This window comes from Tamandua tetradactyla, chromosome 16 (genome assembly GCF_023851605.1).
Source record: "Tamandua tetradactyla isolate mTamTet1 chromosome 16, mTamTet1.pri, whole genome shotgun sequence".
NCBI classification, from domain to species: domain Eukaryota; kingdom Metazoa; phylum Chordata; class Mammalia; order Pilosa; family Myrmecophagidae; genus Tamandua; species Tamandua tetradactyla.
The window spans coordinates 14,034,055-14,052,359 of record NC_135342.1 but is presented as its reverse complement, the minus strand read 5'-3'; the positions used below and the strand labels follow the sequence as shown (position 1 = coordinate 14,052,359).

Below are 18,305 nucleotides of genomic sequence, written 5' to 3'. Positions count from 1 at the left end.
TTGCCCCTTTGCCTAAATTGTACCAAATTACTGGTTGGGTTATGCTCAGAGTGCAGGATGGGGGTGGGGAAGAGCTGCTTCCTGTTTCCTATGAAAGGTTTCTGATGAGGGTTCCCTTCCCCTCCCCTTTTCCTCAGGTTCAACCGAATGTTGTAAGGCTACTTTTGCTTCAAGGTACACATTGTGCTCCCATATTAGAAACGTTAAAAAACAAAGAGGAAAAACAGAGCTTGTAGTTTTCACCCCATCTAGGAAGATACACATGTCATAATGAGATAAGGTAGCAGGAAAATGCCTAGCCCGGAGATAGGTGTTCGGTAGTTTGTTTGCTTTCCTTTGGTGCCCAGAGAAGTCATGAGACAGCTTTCATCAGAATCAGGGTTCGGACACAAACCTGATGTAGATACTAATGCACAGTAGATCAAGGATTGTCCTCTGTAATGAGGAAGAGTGTCTAGAAAGGTTTTCCAAGGAAGAATTGTTTGAATTGTCAGGTGAAGAACCAAACTTGGATCTTCTGCAAGCACCAAAACTTGGATCAGTAACCAGGTAGAGGCAGAATGAAAAGCACAAATGTAGGGGCAGGGTAATTCTGGATTCCCTTACCTTAAACAACCAGCTCTCTCTGTATCTAGCAACTAGGCAGCATGTCTACTGTGTGCCTGTTGGGTGAAACTGTTTCAGTTTACAGCTGACCCTGAAGCTTGGGGAAGTCATCCCCAACATCATGCAGATGGTAAGGAGGAATAGCTGGGGAGAGTAGAAAGTCAGGCTCATGCCCTAGGACTTCTTGGAGTTTCTAGGAAAATTTGAAGTTTTATGAGGATTCTGGGATAAAATGTGTGAAAACTGGGATCATTCTGGAAAACTTTTAGGATAAAAGGCCGCCATCACTCTCCCATGTTACTGCTTATGTTTCTTTATTGTAAGTTGTCTTGTCCGTGTTGTTATTAGAGACTGCCAGAGATGATTATATAAACTGACAATAATCATTAAAAATTAAACAAAAAGTAGCATTTGTTCATGGCAGTGCTAAGAACTGCAGATTTAATTTTACCTTTGCCTTTGAAATAGTAGGTGACTAATTTGGGGCATTAACTGTTAATATTCTTAAATGAATAGTTTTGAAATTCTGCAATTGAGTGGTAATTCATTATTTTCTCTCCCTATTTCTGAGCAATCTTTTGTTGATCCTTTCAGCCTCCTTCCACCGTCATCTTTAAAGAAACATTCCTGTGGTCTGACAAATATAATTCCCCTTCTTTTTTATGGCACCTTGATACTTGGCTTGTAACACTCATTGCACTTGAGATTACTTGTCATTGTCTCTCCCCTTAGACTTCAAACTCCTCAAATAGGGCAAGGGTGTCAGTTTGTTCACTGCCATTTTCCTAATAGTATAGGCATATTCAAGGAGTATTTGCTCTGTGTAGTGGCTGTTTCAGCAGCAGAATATGATAACCCTGGAAGAGATTATTGTCATTTTAAAAAAGTGTTACTGAATAAACACTCTTTGTGATTAACTAAATGCGTTAATCTTGTAGCATATTAATTCTCACAGTTAGGTTGTATGAGCTGAGCTGAGAGAACAGAATTCCAAAAAGGGAAGGGACTTGACCCAGGTACATTAGAGGGAAGACATTGCGTTGCCTGGACCAGAACCCCAGGCCAGAGTGGCTTAAAACTCAACCAGTTGTCAGAATCACTTGGTTGGGGGCAGTGGGTGGATGGAAATGGGCAGGGAGAAGCAGGGTACAAATTGCTGAGAATGCAAGTTTATTGCAGATTTTCCAGGTTGGACAGTTTTGAGGGGGAGGTTGTTGGTACTGCCTTGTCTTGCAGAGAGAAGAATACCAGGTTTTAGGGATGAGGGTAGGGGATCTCCTCAGCATCTCAGCACAGTCCAGTCTGTATATATATTTTTTCTATTTTTTCGTATGCTGTGTGGCAGGGTCACATTTCGTTCTTTTTCCATGTGAATTTCCTGTTGTTACAGCACCATTTGTTGGCTTGTTTGTTTGTTTTTCTTGGGGTTTTTTTTGGGAAGTGCATGGGCCAGGAATCGAACCTGGGTCTCCCTCATGGCAGGCGAGAATTCTACCACTGAACTACCCTCACACCCCCCAGTCTGTATATTTTTTAGGTTGTGATATTTGATACATAAAAGAAGATATGAAACATCAATGCAAGTTAGGAGCATAACTATAAAACAAACAGTATCCAACTTAAAAACAGAAATGTTTCCAATGCTATTGTGCTTATCTGTTTGCTCCTTCTTAATCTTTTCCTCTGTTCTTTTACTACCTGCCTCCACTAGGGAACCACCAGGGCTGCAGGTGCATTTGTGTGGATTAAAAAAAGTCCCCTGAAGGGGACATCTCGAACCCTGCTTGTCTTTGTGTTTTACCATATGTGTTTGTGTATCCAAAATAATGGTTCGAACTTACCATGCAGTCTTTTAGGTATAAATTAAGAATGATATAGCAAGCCTATGTATCCACCACACAATTTAAAACAATGAAACATTACACTAGTGCAGTTTGAGCCCCCTGGGTACCCCTCCCCAGATACCACTGTCTTCAGTTGTATTATTTGTTGCATATCTTTATAGTCTTATTACATATGTCTATATTTCTAAGCAATATATAGAATTACTTTGTATGCTTTTTAACTTTTTAAAAAATGGTTTTATGTTGTAGGTATTCTGCTACCTGCTTTTTAAAAGCAGCATTTTTTGTGAGGCCATCTGTGTTTATATGTAGTTTTAGGGCTTTGTCATCCATTATGAGAGTCATTAATTAAAATTAAATTAAAAAGTTCCTCAATCTCTGAAAACCCGGAAAAATCCACAACAAAACTACTAGAGCTAATAAATGAGTACAGCAAAGTAGCAGGTTACAAGATCAACATTCAAAAATCTGTAGCTTTTCTATACACTAGTAATGAACAAGCTGAGGGGAAAATCAAGAAACGAATCCCATTTACAATTGCAACTAAAAGAATAAAATACCTAGGAATAAATTTAACTAAAGAGACAAAAAACCTATACAAAGAAAACTACAAAAAACTGTTAAAAGAAATCATAGAAGACCTAAATAGATGGAAGGGCATACCGTGTTCATGGATTGGAAGACTAAATATAGTTAAGATGTCAATCCTACCTAAATTGATTTACAGATTCAATGCAATACCAATCAAAATCCCAACAACTTATTTTTCAGAAATAGAAAAACCAATAAGCAAATTTATCAGGAAGGGCAGGGTGCCCTGAATTGCTAAAAGTATCTTGAGGTAAAAAAACGAAGCTGGAGGTCTCACGATGCCGGACTTTAAGGCATATTATGAAGCCACAGTGGTCAAAACAGCATGGTATTGTCATAAAGATAGATATATCGACCAGTGGAATCGAATAGAGTGCTCAGATATAGACCCTCTCATCTATGGACATTTGATCTTTGATAAGGCAGTCAAGCCAACTCACCTGGGAGAGAACAGTCTCTTCAATAAATGGTGCCTAGAGAACTGGCACCATTATTACTATTATATCCATATGCAAAAGAATGAAAGAAGACCCGTATCTCACACCCTATACAAAAGTTAACTCAAAATGGATCAAAGATCTAAACATTAGGTCTAAGACCATAAAACAGTTAGAGGAAAATGTAGGGAGATATCTTATGAAACTTACAATTGGAGGTGGTTTTATGGACCTTAAACCTAAAGCAAGAGCACTGAAGAAAGAAATAAATAAATGGGAGCTCCTCAAAATTAAACACTTTTGTGCATCAAAGAACTTCATCAAGAAAGTAGAAAGACAGCCTACACAATGGCAGACAATATTTGGAAACGACATATCAGATAAAGGTCTAGTATCCAGAATTTATAAAGAGATTGTCCAACTAACAACAAAAAGACAGCCAACCCAATTACAAAATGGGAAAAAGACTTGAACAGACACCTCTCAGAAGAGGAAATACAAATGGCCAAGAGGCACATGAAGAGATGCTCAATGTCCCTGGCCATTAGAGAAATGCAAATCAAAACCACAATGAGATATCATCTCACACCCACCAGAATGGCCATTATCAACAAAACAGAAAATGACAAGTGCTGGAGAGGATGCGGAGAAAGAGGCACACTTATCCACTGTTGGTGGGAATGTCAAATAGTGCAACCACTGTGGAAGGCAGTTTGGCGGTTCCTCAAAAAACTGAATATAGAATTGCCATACGACCCAGCAATACCATTGCTAGGTATCTACTCAAAGGACTTAAGGGCAAAGACACAAACGGACATTTGCACACCAATGTTTATAGCAGCGTTATTTACAATTGCAAAGAGATGGAAACAGCCAAAATCTCCATCAACAGACGAGTGGCTAAACAAACTGTGGTATATACATACGATGGAATATTATGCAGCTTTAAGACAGGATAAACTTATGAAGCATGTAATAACATGGATGGACCTAGAGAACATTATGCTGAGTGAGTCTAGCCAAAAACTAAAGGACAAATACTGTATGGTCCCACTGATGTGAACCGACATTCGAGAATAAACTTGGAATATGTCCTTGGTAACAGAGACCAGCAGGAGTTAGAAACAGGGTAAGATAATGGGTAATTGGAGCTGAAGGGATACAGACTGTGCAACAGGACTAGATACAAAAACTCAAAAATGGACAGCACAATAATACCTAATTGTAAAGTAATCATGTTAAAACACTGAATGAAGCTGCATCTGAGCTATAGGTTTTTTTTTTGTTTGTCTGTTTGTTTGTTTGTTTGTGTCTTTTTTTTTACTATTATTATTTTTATTTTTTTCTCTATATTAACATTCTATATCTTTTTCTGTTGTTTTGCTAGTTCTTTTCCTAAATCGATGCAAATGTACTAAGAAATGATGATCATGCATCTGTGTGATGATGTTAAGAATTACTCAGACCTACTGAATAGATTGCATATGTAGAATGGAATGATTTCTAAATGTTGTGTTAATTTCTTTTTTTTCTTTAATTATAAAAAAAAGATTAAAAAAACATGTATCCTGAGGCAAAAGGAAATAAAGTTTATAAAAAGAAAAAATAAATTAAAAAAAAAAAAGTCCCTCAATCTCACTAGCCACATTTCAAGTGCTCAGAGGCTACATATGGCTAGTGGCATCTGTATTGAACTGCACAGATACAAAACATTTCCAACGGTGTATATTGTTCTCTTAGAGAGTGCTGCAGGGAATGATTTTTTTTCTGCTATAGAGAATTTGATGTGTGAGAATACATCATGTATCCATTTTTCTATTGATGGGCATTTAGGTATATAAATTCTTTTTTTTTTTTTTTTTAATTAATTAAAAAAAGAATTAACAAAACAATTAGAAATCATTCCAATCTACATGTACAATCAGTAATTCTTAATAACATCACATAGTTGCATATTCATCATTTCTTAGTACATTTGCATCGATTTAGAAAAAGAAATAAAAAGACAACAGAATAAGAATTAAAACAATAATAGAAAGAAAAAAAACAAAAAAAACAAAAACAAAAAACCTATACCTCACATGCAGCTTCATTCAGTGTTTTAACATAATTGCATTACAATTGGGTAGTATTGTGCTGTCCATTTCTGAGTTTTTATATCCAGTCCCGTTGTACAGTCTGTATCCCTTCATCTCCAATTATCCCTTCTCTTTTTTTTTTTTTTTTAATTAACGGAAAAAAAGAAATTAACCCAACATTTAGAGATCATACCATTCTACACATGCAATCATTAATTCTTAACATCATCACATAGATGCATGATCATCATTTCTTAGTACATTTGCATTGGTTTAGAAGAACTAGCAACATAACCGAAAAAGATATAGAATGTTAATATAGAGAAAAAAATAAAAGTAATAATAGTAAAATCAAAACAAAACAACACAAAACAAAACAAAAACCTATAGCTCAGATGCAGCTTCATTCAGTGTTTTAACATGATTACTTTACAATTAGGTATTATTGTGCTGTCCATTTTTGAGTTTTTGTATCTAGTCCTGTTGCACAGTCTGTATCCCTTCAGCTTCAATTACCCATTGTCTTACCCTGTTTCTAACTCCTGCTGAACTCTGTTACCAATGACATATTTCAAGTTTATTCTCGAATGTCCGTTCACATCAGTGGGACCATACAGTGTTTGTCCTTTAGTTTTTGGCTGGATTCACTCAGCATAATATTCTCTAGGTCCATCCATGTTATTACATGGTTCATAAGTTTATCTTGTCTTAAAGCTGCATAATATTCCATCGTATGTATATACCACAGTTTGTTTAGCCACTCTTCTGTTGATGGAGATTTTGGCTGTTTCCATCTCTTTGCAATTGTAAATAATGCTGCTATAAACATTGGTGTGCAAATGTCCGTTTGTGTCTTTGCCCTTAAGTCCTTTGAGTAGATACCTAGCAATGGTATTGCTGGGTCGTATGGCAGTTCTATATTCAGCTTTTTGAGGAACCGCCAAACTGCCTTCCACAGTGGTTGCACTATTTGACATTCCCACCAACAGTGGATAAGTGTGCCTCTTTCTCCGCATCCTCTCCAGCACTTGTCATTTTCTGTTTTGTTGATAATGGCCATTCTGGTGGGTGTGAGATGATATCTCATTGTGGTTTTGATTTGCATTTCTCTAATGGCCAGGGACATTGAGCATCTCTTCATGTGCCTCTTGGCCATCCGTATTTCCTCTTCTGAGAGGTGTCTGTTCAAGTCTTTTTCCCATTTTGTAATTGGGTTGGCTGTCTTTTTGTTGTTGAGATGAACAATCTCTTTATAAATTCTGGATACTAGACCTTTATCTGATATATCATTTCCAAATATTGTCTCCCATTGTGAAGGCTGTCTTTCTACTTTCTTGATGAAGTTCTTTGATGCACAAAAGTGTTTAATTTTGAGGAGCTCCCATTTATTTATTTCCTTCTTCAGTGCTCTTGCTTTAGGTTTAAGGTCCATAAAACCGCCTCCAGCTGTAAGATCCATAAGATATCTCCCAACATTTTCCTCTAACTGTTTTATGGTCTTAGACCTAATGTTTAGATCTTTGATCCATTTTGAGTTAACTTTTGTATAGGGTGTGAGAGATGGGTCTTCTTTCATTCTTTTGCATATGGATATCCAGTTCTCTAGGCACCATTTATTGAAGAGAATGCTCTGTCCCAGGTGAGTTGGCTTGACTGCCTTATCAAAGATCAAATGTCCATAGATGAGAGGGTCTATATCTGAGCACTCTATTCGATTCCATTGGTCGATATATCTATCTTTATGCCAATACCATGCTGTTTTGACCACTGTGGCTTCATAATATGCCTTAAAGTCAGGCAGCGCGAGACCTCCAGCTTCGTTTTTTTTCCTCAAGATGTTTTTAGCAATTCGGGGCACCCTGCCCTTCCAGATAAATTTGCTTATTGGTTTTTCTATTTCTGAAAAATAAGTTGTTGGGATTTTGATTGGTATTGCATTGAATCTGTAAATCAATTTAGGTAGGATTGACATCTTAACTATATTTAGTCTTCCAATCCATGAACACGGTATGCCCTTCCATCTATTTAGGTCTTCTGTGATTTCTTTTAGCAGTTTTTTGTAGTTTTCTTTATATAGGTTTTTTGTCTCTTTAGTTAAATTTATTCCTAGGTATTTTATTCTTTTAGTTGCAATTGTAAATGGGATTCGTTTCTTGATTTCCCCCTCAGCTTGTTCATTACTAGTGTATAGAAATGCTACAGATTTTTGAATGTTGATCTTGTAACCTGCTACTTTGCTGTACTCATTTATTAGCTCTAGTAGTTTTGTTGTGGATTTTTCCGGGTTTTCGACGTATAGTATCATATCGTCTGCAAACAGTGATAGTTTTACTTCTTCCTTTCCAATTTTGATGCCTTGTATTTCTTTTTCTTGTCTAATTGCTCTGGCTAGAACCTCCAACACAATGTTGAATAATAGTGGTGATAGTGGACATCCTTGTCTTGTTCCTGATCTTAGGGGGAAAGTTTTCAATTTTTCCCCATTGAGGATCATATTAGCTGTGGGTTTTTCATATATTCCCTCTATCATTTTAAGGAAGTTCCCTTGTATTCCTATCTTTTGAAGTGTTTTCAACAGGAAAGGATGTTGAATCTTGTCGAATGCCTTCTCTGCATCAATTGAGATGATCATGTGATTTTTCTGCTTTGATTTGTTGATATGGTGTATTACATTAATTGATTTTCTTATGTTGAACCATCCTTGCATACCTGGGATGAATCCTACTTGGTCATGATGTATAATTCTTTTAATGTGCTGTTGGATACGATTTGCTAGAATTTTATTGAGGATTTTTGCATCTGTATTCATTAGAGAGATTGGTCTGTAGTTTTCTTTTTTTGTAATATCTTTGCCTGGTTTTGGTATGAGGGTGATGTTGGCTTCATAGAATGAATTGGGTAGTTTTCCCTCCACTTCGATTTTTTTGAAGAGTTTGAAGAGAATTGGTACTAATTCTTTCTGGAACGTTTGGTAGAATTCACATGTGAAGCCATCTGGTCCTGGACTTTTCTTTTTAGGAAGCTTTTGAATGACTAATTCAATTTCTTTACTTGTGATTGGTTTGTTGAGGTCATCTATGTCTTCTTGAGTCAAAGTTGGTTGTTCATGTCTTTCCAGGAACCCGTCCATTTCCTCTAAATTGTTGTATTTATTAGCGTAAAGTTGTTCATAGTATCCTGTTATTACCTCCTTTATTTCTGTGAGGTCAGTAGTTATGTCTCCTCTTCCATTTCTGATCTTATTTATTTGCATCCTCTCTCTTCTTCTTTTTGTCAATCTTGCTAAGGGCCCATCAATCTTATTGATTTTCTCATAGAACCAACTTCTGGCCTTATTGATATTCTCTATTGTTTTCATGTTTTCAATTTCATTTATTTCTGCTCTAATCTTTGTTATTTCTTTCCTTTTGCTTGCTTTGGGGTTAGCTTGCTGTTCTTTCTCCAGTTCTTCCAAATGGATAGTTAATTCCTGAATTTTTGCCTTTTCTTCTTTTCTGATATAGGCATTTAGAGCAATAAATTTCCCTCTTAGCACTGCATTTGCTGCGTCCCATAAGTTTTGATATGTTGTGTTTTCATTTTCATTCGCCTCGAGGTATTTGCTAATTTCCCTTGCAATTTCTTCTTTGACCCAGTCGTTGTTTAGGAGTGTGTTGTTGAGCCTCCACGTATTTGTGAATTTTCTGGCACTCTGCCTATTATTGATTTCCAACATCATTCCTTTATGGTCCGAGAAAGTGTTGTGTAAGATTTCAATCTTTTTAAATTTGTTAAGACTTGCTTTGTGACCCAGCATATGGTCTATCTTTGAGAATGATCCATGAGCACTTGAGAAAAAGGTGTATCCTGCTGTTGTGGGATGTAATGTCCTATAAATGTCTATTAAGTCTAGTTCATTTATAGTAATATTCAGATTCTCTATTTCTTTGTTGATCCTCTGTCTAGATGTTCTGTCCCTTGATGAGAGTGGTGAGTTGAAGTCTCCAACTATTATGGTATATGAGTCTATTTCCCTTTTCAATGTTTGCAGTATATTCCTCACGTATTTTGGGGCATTCTGATTCGGTGCGTAAATATTTATGATTGTTATGTCTTCTTGTTTAACTGTTCCTTTTATTAGTATATAGTGTCCTTCTTTGTCTCTTTTAACTGTTTTACATTTAAAGTCTAATTTGTTGGATATTAGTATAGCCACTCCTGCTCTTTTCTGGTTGTTATTTGCATGAAATATCTTTTCCCAACCTTTCACTTTCAACCTATGTTTATCTTTGGGTCTAAGATGTGTTTCCTGTAGACAGCATATAGAAGGATCCTGTTTTTTAATCCATTCTGCCAATCTATGTCTTTTGATTGGGGAATTCAGTCCATTGACATTTAGTGTTATTACTGTTTGGATAATATTTTCCTCTAACATTTTGCCTTTTGTATTATATATATCATATCTGATTTTCCTTCTTTCTACACTCTTTTCCATATCTCTCTCTTCTGTCTTTTTGTATCTGACTCTAGTGCTCCCTTTAGTATTTCTTGCAGAGCTGGTCTCTTGGTCACAAATTCTTTCAGTGACTTTTTGTCTGAGAATGTTTTAATTTCTCCCTCATTTTTGAAGGATAATTTTGCTGGATATAGGAGTCTTGGTTGGCAGTTTTTCTCTTTTAGTATTTTAAATATATCATCCCACTGTCTTCTAGCTTCCATGGTTTCTGCTGAGAAATCTACACAAAATCTTATTGGGTTTCCCTTGTATGTAATGGATTGTTTTTCTCTTGCTGCTTTCAAGATCTTCTCTTTCTCTTTGACCTCTGACATTCTAACTAGTAAGTGTCTTGGAGAACGCCTATTTGGGTCTAATCTCTTTGGGGTGCGCTGCACTTCTTGGATCTGTAATTTTAGGTCTTTCATAAGAGTTGGGAAATTTTCAGTGATAATTTCTTCCATTAGTTTTTCTCCTCCTTTTCCCTTCTCTTCTCCTTCTGGGACACCCACAACACGTATATTTGTGCGGTTCATATTGTCCTTGAGTTCCCTGATACCCTGTTCAAATTTTTCCATTCTTTTCCCTATAGTTTCTGTTTCTTTTTGGAATTCAGATGTTCCATCCTCCAAATCACTAATTCTATCTTCTGTCTCTTTAAATCTATCATTGTAGCTATCCATTATTTTTTCTATGTTTGCTACTTTATCCTTCACTTCCATAAGTTCTGCGATTTGTTTTTTCAGTTTTTCTATTTCTTCTTTATGTTCAGCCCATGTCCTCTTCATGTCCTCCCTCAATTTATCGATTTCATTTTTGAAGAGGTTTTCCATTTCTGTTCGTATATTCAGCATTAGTTGTCTCAGCTCTTGTGACTCATTTGAGCTATTGGTTTGTTCCTTTGACTGAGCCATATTCTCAATCTTTTGAGCGTGGACAGTTATCTTCTGCTGCTGGCGTCTGGGCATTTATTCAGATTTCTCTTGGTGTTGGACCCAGCAAGGTTGTAATATTTTTCTGTGAAATCTCTGGGTTCTGTTTTTCTTATCCTGCCCAGTAGGTGGCGCTCGTGGCACCCGTTTGTCTGCAGGTCCCACCAGTAAAAGGTGCTGTGGGACCTTAAACTTTGGAAAACTCTCGCCGTCCTGGGGGTTCGCTAGCCGAAACGGCTTGAGCCGGCCCGGGGTCCGAACGCAGGGAGGGTTGCTGGTTGCCTCAGCCAGGGAAAGAGCCCGTCCGAATTTCCTAGTCGGCCCTGGGCAACAAGCGTGGCGGGAGGGCGCCAGCGGCAGCGGCCCGCCCAAGAGAGTGCACGTTCCCCGGGAGTCACGGGTTTGGAAGGGGCCTCCCCCACCCGTCACCGTTCTCCGCGGCCTGGGGGTTTCCGATCCAATTCTCTCAGTTGGTCCGGGGGCTGCGCGTGGTGTGGGCGCCAGCCGTCTTTGTTTCAGGGGACCGCCTCTCCAATTCTCCCAGCCGGCCCGGGAAGGGGGAAGGGAGTAACTCCGGCCGCTTGCCACCCCGCCCGGTAAGGCCCGCGCGCCTCGGCGATCTCACCCGAGCTGCTTCTCTCAGCCAGCCAGCCGTTCCAGGATGGGGTACGCTGTCTTTTTTATCTCTGTTGTGGCTTTGGGCGCTTTCTGTATCGTTTCTACTCCCCTAGTAGGTGTCCTGGAGAAGAAACTAAGATCCGCGCGTCTTACTAAGCCGCCATCTTCCAGGAAGTCTCGGTATATAAATTCTTACTGTTGCAAATTTTGCTGCTGTGGACATTGTGTGTGCGTGAATGCATGCGTAATTTCCTTGGGTGAATCTGTAGTTTTTCTAGGGTATTATATTAGTTTCCTAGGGTTGCCGGAACAAATTAGCACAATTTGGGTGACTTTAAACCACAGAAATTTATTTTCACAGTTCAGGAGGCCAGAAATCCAAAATTAAGGTGTCAGTAGGGTCACTTTCCCTCCATAGTCTCTAGGGGAGAATCCTTCCTTGTATATTCTTCCAACTTCTGGTGTCTCCTGGCATCCTTTGGCTTATGGCAGCCTCACTCCAATCTTTATCTCTTTTTTCTGTATCTCTGTCTCCTCTTCTTTTAAGTATAGCAGTCATTGGATTTAGAGCTCACCCAAAATCCAGGATTATTTCATCTTGAGAGCCTTAACTCATTACATCTGCAGAGAATCCTCTTTCTAAATAAAATCACACTTTGAGGTTCTGGGTGGACATGAATGGTGGGGAGGGGAGTGTGCACTACTTAATCCACATTACAGGTACATATCTGGGAGTTTAATTAATATGTCATAGGATATGTGCATCTTCGGTCAGAAGAGTTATATCAGTTTGCATTCCCAAATCAGCATTACATAACAACATTTGGTAACTTCACACTTTTTTGCCACTCTGATGAGTGTGCAAATGGTATCCGATTATGATTTTAATTTGTTAGAATGCTTTTGAAAACTGTAGACTCTCAGACCCCACTGCAAGAGATTTCTATTCAGTAGGTCTGAGGATTGGACCTAGAAATCTGTAGTTCTGAAAGTTGTTTCAATTGATTTACATCCAGATTTTGTAACTACTGTAATATTACCTGCTGTTGATATTCAGCCTGACTATAAAAGTAAAATATGCTCATAATCCAGATTTGGAAAATGCAGAACAAATTTAGAAAATGTGAATCCTATCACTCAATAATGACTGTAAATTCCTTTCACTTTTTTTTTTTTGGTATGCTTTGCTTATACAAAACAAAATTGGAATCCTAATTAATCTACTTTAATACATATTATATATATTAATACATACGTAGTTAATGTATATATGTAAAGTTTTGTTGTTTGCTTTTCTCATTCAGTATTTTTTCATAAGCACTTCCCCACTTTAGACATGGCTTTAAATAGCTGCATAGTTTTTTTAATCTTTTTACCTTGCTACACTCTACATAGCCGTTCTCCTGTTGCATTGAAGTTATTTGCTGTTTTCCAGTATTCTGTATGACTCAGTACAATCCCATAATTTGCTGGATGATAGACTATGTGGAGAATTCATCTTTTATATTTCCTGATGGGCTTTTTGGCAAATGTAAAGCAGGTTGGATCCTATTGGCTCACAGATATTTACTGAAAATCTACTGTATTCACCATTGTGCCTTTCAGTATGGTCTCAGGAAGTGGGTGACTATTTGAAGAGAGGAGGTCAGTGAATGTTGTAAGATGGCTTGTTATTAGTTCTAACTTAAATAGACTCTCAGGCTGAAATCCGTATGGCCCAGGGTTATCAGGGGGAGGAAATGAATAGTGGAGGGAGTTACTAGGCAGTCTAGGCAGAGGGAGCCATGAATTGAGGGTATGGAGAAGTGAGAGTAGCTATGAGGTGTGCCAATGGCCTTTTTTTGGTGTGTTCAGCCAGGTATGGATAGTGAATGCTATTGCCTTGCAGGTACTTTGTCAGGTGTCTCACCTGGAAGGCTTTTCATCCCTGAAAAGTACTGTTGGGTGTTTTTTTATAAATCTGAATGCCAGTGCAGGGGATAGGGCAAGTACTGCCTGTTTCGTCCATCCTCCTAGAGATTAAGTGATTTAGTTCAGTTTTGTTTTATTTTTTAATTGTTATGAGTAACAGTAGCAAACTTTGGTAATTTGAACAAAAGGGGGCATTAAATTGAATGGATGCTAGAATACCACAAGAGGCATTGAATAACCATTGTGATCTGAGAAAAGTAAGACTCAGAGCAACTTGGGAGCCTCAGGGACAGTTGGAATTTATGGCCTTTTTTCTCAGAGCCTTGTTACTACTGTGTTTTCATATGCCACCTTTCAAATTCTTAATTCCTAGGAGAAAGAATATGATTGGCCTGGCTTGTGCCAGGTGATGTCTTCTGGCTCTGTCACCTGTGGCTGGAGTACTAGTACACACATTATAGAATAGGTCATTGGGGGCCCTCTCCCCAGATAGTAGGAACTTCCTCAAAAATTGTCTGCCACAGACAGGCCCAAGATGAATATTTTAATTTGCTTAAAGTGACAAGTTATTGACTGGGAATAGTTCTGCCTCTAGCCTTGGCCCCAGTACTCTAGAAAGTCTTACTCTAACCTTCTTCTAACCATTCCTCACAGGGTGAGGATTCCATGGGTCTGAGGAGTTGAGTCCTTCCTGCCAGTTCTAGATCACATCTGGGCACCTGTGATCCCTCCTACTCGAAAAACCTCCAGCTCCCTCCCCAGGCCTGTATAGGTGGCTGCTTTGGTCCTCCTCTGTACTATAGGTCTTGCCACACTGTCTACGTGCTTAGCCCTATAAGGTGGCTGTTTTGGGAGGGAGAGAATAGGCTTGGACCTGTGAGCTAGGTTGTTCATCCTCAGACACAAAGCCCCTTGATTTGTGGAACAGAAACAGAAGTGGTGGGAAGAGAAGGGGAAAAGGATGGGAGTCACCTTCCCTGGTATACCGTCTTTGGCACAGAATTCCAAGGAGTGTGAGAATTCCAAATTTCAGCCTGGCGTTCTATGTAGTTTCTATAAAGAAGAAACATTTGTCAAGGTTAACAACTATAACATACATTAGGTAATAGCTCGTTAGTATGATTTGTAACTAAAATGTGTAGACATGATAGGAGGGTCTCCGTTTATACTCTTCCCCCAGGCTCTGAAAGTGTTAGGGGTAGGGTTGCCTGGGACAGAGACCCCGAAACATGACTTTTCTCTTCCATTCGTCATGTAATGGCCTTAATGTATTAGTGGGTTCTTAGCTTTGCTCTTAGCCAGGCAAAAGGAAGGACTCTGAATTAAGATCTTGATAGTGTTTAAAAGCTGGATAGACTTTGTTTTCTCATTTTGTTGGCATTCTCAGACCATTCCCTTGATGGCTTGATCTATATTTTAGGACTTAAGAAGGATCTGGTCAACTGTACTAGGCCTTAAATATCACTAGGCTGACTATATGACGTATTTTTGAGGTCAAACAGACCCATGACCAAAAGGTTTGAGGGCAGGACAAGCATCTTATATACCAGCTTTTATGATGGATCCAGACCATGAAGGAGTGATTCTGGGGAGACAGAAAGCCACCTAAAAACCGTGACTGTTTAATCTTCTCTAGCAATTTGAACTTTCATCTATCAAATCCATTTTGTTCCTTAGTGAGCTGTATAAAATGCCTGCTAGCTGATAGATCTTGGCTTACTTAACTTCTTAAATTATACTGTTTACTTCTCTCTCTTTTTTTAAATATCTGGTATTAGTGTGTGTATGTGTATAGAAAGAGAAGAGAGGAAGAGAGAGACACTTCTATATGCTTGAAATACATGCACACACAACATCTTAAACTTTACAAAAAGTACCACATGTAGTACTAAGAATTATTTCTTTCTGAACCATATGAGGCCCCATCACTCCCAAATATTTCATTCTGTATTTTTTTAACAAGGTATTCTCTTACATAACCGTAAAACAACCGTCAAAATCAGGAAGTTCACACTAGTACATCACTATCATTTAATCCTCAGACTTTATTCAGGTTTTACCAGTTGTTCAATAGTTTTTTTTAATTTATTACCGGTTTTTAATTATGGCAAAAGGATCCAGTTCAGGAGCATGCGTGCATCTAGATTTTCATGATGCTTTTGAACATTACAAACCAGTTGTTCTGTAAAAGGTCCCTTAGTTTGCGTTTATATGATGCTTCCTTGTGGTTAGATTCCAGTTATGCATCTTTGGTGGGAATGTCACAGGATGGATGCTTCTTTGTTGCATCCAATAGTGTGATGCATGATTTCGACATACCCCTGTGCTGAGGGTATTATAACTTTAGTCACTCAAGCAAGATGATGTTTGCTTGGCTTTTCCTTTGAAAAGTTAACATTTTTCCCTGTGTGGTTAGCATGTACTATATGGAACGGTACTTTGAAAAGATGTAAGTTATCCTGTTCCTTATCAGACTTTTAAATTAATTGATTAGGTTTGTGTCTGTGAACAAATGAATTCATTTTACCTAAAACGTTCTTTTACTGTTGTTATTTACTTTTATCTGTTCATAGTCCCAGATTGTCCAGTGGTATCCCCTTCAAGCTGGCTCCTCTTTCCTTTTGACATGTCCCCATCATTCTTTGAGCGTTTCTTTACTTTCCGGCATAATAAGATATCCTAGACTCCTCTCATATTCTCCCTGTTCCAATTTTGAAATCAGCAGTTTCTCCAAGGAGAAATTTCACTTTCTGGTAAGTGAGGATGGTAGTTAGAAGCCAAGATCTGGGGTCTAGATGTGCTTATTTTAACCAGGGTGTCATTGCTTTTCTATCCTCCAGTGACCATGACAAGTTAATATTTGTATGTAAATACACACCTGTATTTCCTTTGTATCTACACTGATTTCTCTTCTGTCTCTTTGTGTGTATATATATATATGCATAGAAAATAATGAGTTCACACCAATATTTCCCACCACAGGGTTCACTCTGGCTTTCTCCCTTTGCATATTTCGAATTTACTTCTTTGTCAAAAACCCGGTTACCAGGATTTTTGATATATGTACTTGTTGATTCAAGCTTTGCATGTAACTAGTTTCCTGTTATCCCTGTGGGGATGCCCTTTGGACCCCACCCTGCTCTGACCCTTCTGGCCAGACCACCTAAACCTCCAGTGTACACTGTTGTATAATCTTCCCTGCCCTTTCTCTGCCCCAGCAAATGGCTTTTGGATTGAATTGTTCAGGAAGGGTAAGAAAACCATTTTCTTGGTCATGTTTTTATTTCCTAACCTTTTGGGAGGAGCACATACAATATTTACCTACTGTTTTAAATTAGAAAGCAAATATTTGTATTTCAAAATCAAGTATATATCATGACATTTTTCAAAATAATTTGATTCAGCTTAAAAGGTTTCAGCCATACTTCCTCCTACCACAGCCTGGAGCTTTTGTTCCATTCCTCTTGCTTAATGTTTTTCCTGCTGTTATTTATTATTGTTATCCATCATCATCAGTTAAGCCATTTCTTTCCTAATGAACCTTTACTTTTTTGTTTGCTATTACAGAGAAGGTTTTATTGAATATCCTTAGAAGCAAATTTTGTTCACTTGGGCAAATATTTCTGTAGTATAGATGCAGCCAGTTTTAAACCCAGAATGGAACTAGATATACCCAGGGTGTATATCTTACGCATGTCTGTGTCTCGAGTGCCCGGAGGAGTGCATCCAAGTGCTCAGTAAGTGTTTGCTGGATTTGAATAGGTCTTGATTTCTTTTAATGAACAGTAAATAATGAAGTTTGTCTGAGATGGAGAAGAGCTCCTGCTTGTGATGTGAAGCCAACATATTCTATCCCTAAGCAGTTTTTCCTTTTATCCCCCCTTTTAACAGAAAGTCGTCTTCTGTCCAGTTAAAGAAGCTCTGGAGGTTGACTGGAGCACTGACAAAGCAAAATCCACTCTGAAGCGCACAACTTCTGATTACTTTCTCCTTCAAGGTAAGGGCTCAAGACAGAACTTTCCCAGTGAGGGCTTTGTACTTTCTTTTTCAAGTGTGGCCGTAGGCTCTAAATATTTTCTTGATGTTTACCCTGAATTGAGGCCCCCTATAGCTGCAAATGCTCCTCATTTGCATATTCTCAGTGACACTTGCACATTCTCAGAAAAGGCACTTTCTCAAGAAGTGCCTTTCTTGAGAAAGGCAGAGGGAATGGGGATAAGGCCTGTCATTTGAACTCTGGATTCTTAAAGACTTTGGCTTTTTTGTCATTGAAATGAACTGTCCTCAAAATTGAGCCTGAGATAAGTGTCATCAATCATGCAACTTTTCTTCACCACTTTCCCTCTTCAGAATTCTTCATTGACTTCAAAAACAATCAAAATCCTGAAAGGTGTTGTTTTTTTGTTTTGTTTTGCTTTTTGTTTGTTTCCTCTTAATTTTTTTTTGTTTTTGGTTGTTTTAAGTTTTTAGTTCATAATCATAAATTTAACTGTGCAATCCAGCTAGACTTGGAAGGGAAAGATAGAACTTCAGAGAACTACAGGAAGAACACAACAATAGGATACTGAGGTAGACCAGGGAAAGTGGGACACTCTCCCAAGCTATGGAAGGAATGGTCTGCTGATTAAGACAAGACACAAATCCAAACTTATTAGATTTGTCCATAATTGGCAGTGGTGATCTTGCTGTTCTTGCCATTCCTGGATACAGAGCTCTCCATGGCTTCCACAGTATTCATGCCCTCTTTAACCTTGCCAAAAACCACAGGTTTGCCATCCAACCACTGAGTCTTAGTGTGGATGAAAAAACTGGGA

At 38.3% G+C, this 18,305-nt stretch overlaps 1 protein-coding gene across 3 annotated transcripts in view; it reads left to right on the top strand.

Moving 5' to 3' along the window:
• The window catches only part of SAE1 (SUMO1 activating enzyme subunit 1), a 103,185-nt gene that overhangs the window by 35,942 nt on the left and 48,938 nt on the right, over positions 1-18,305 (top strand). For all 3 annotated transcript variants that reach the window (XM_077131337.1, XM_077131338.1, XM_077131339.1), the window contains exon 6: positions 17,383-17,488. In XM_077131337.1, coding sequence (XP_076987452.1) covers positions 17,383-17,488 — 106 coding nt within the window. The remainder of the gene's footprint in view (positions 1-17,382; positions 17,489-18,305) is intronic.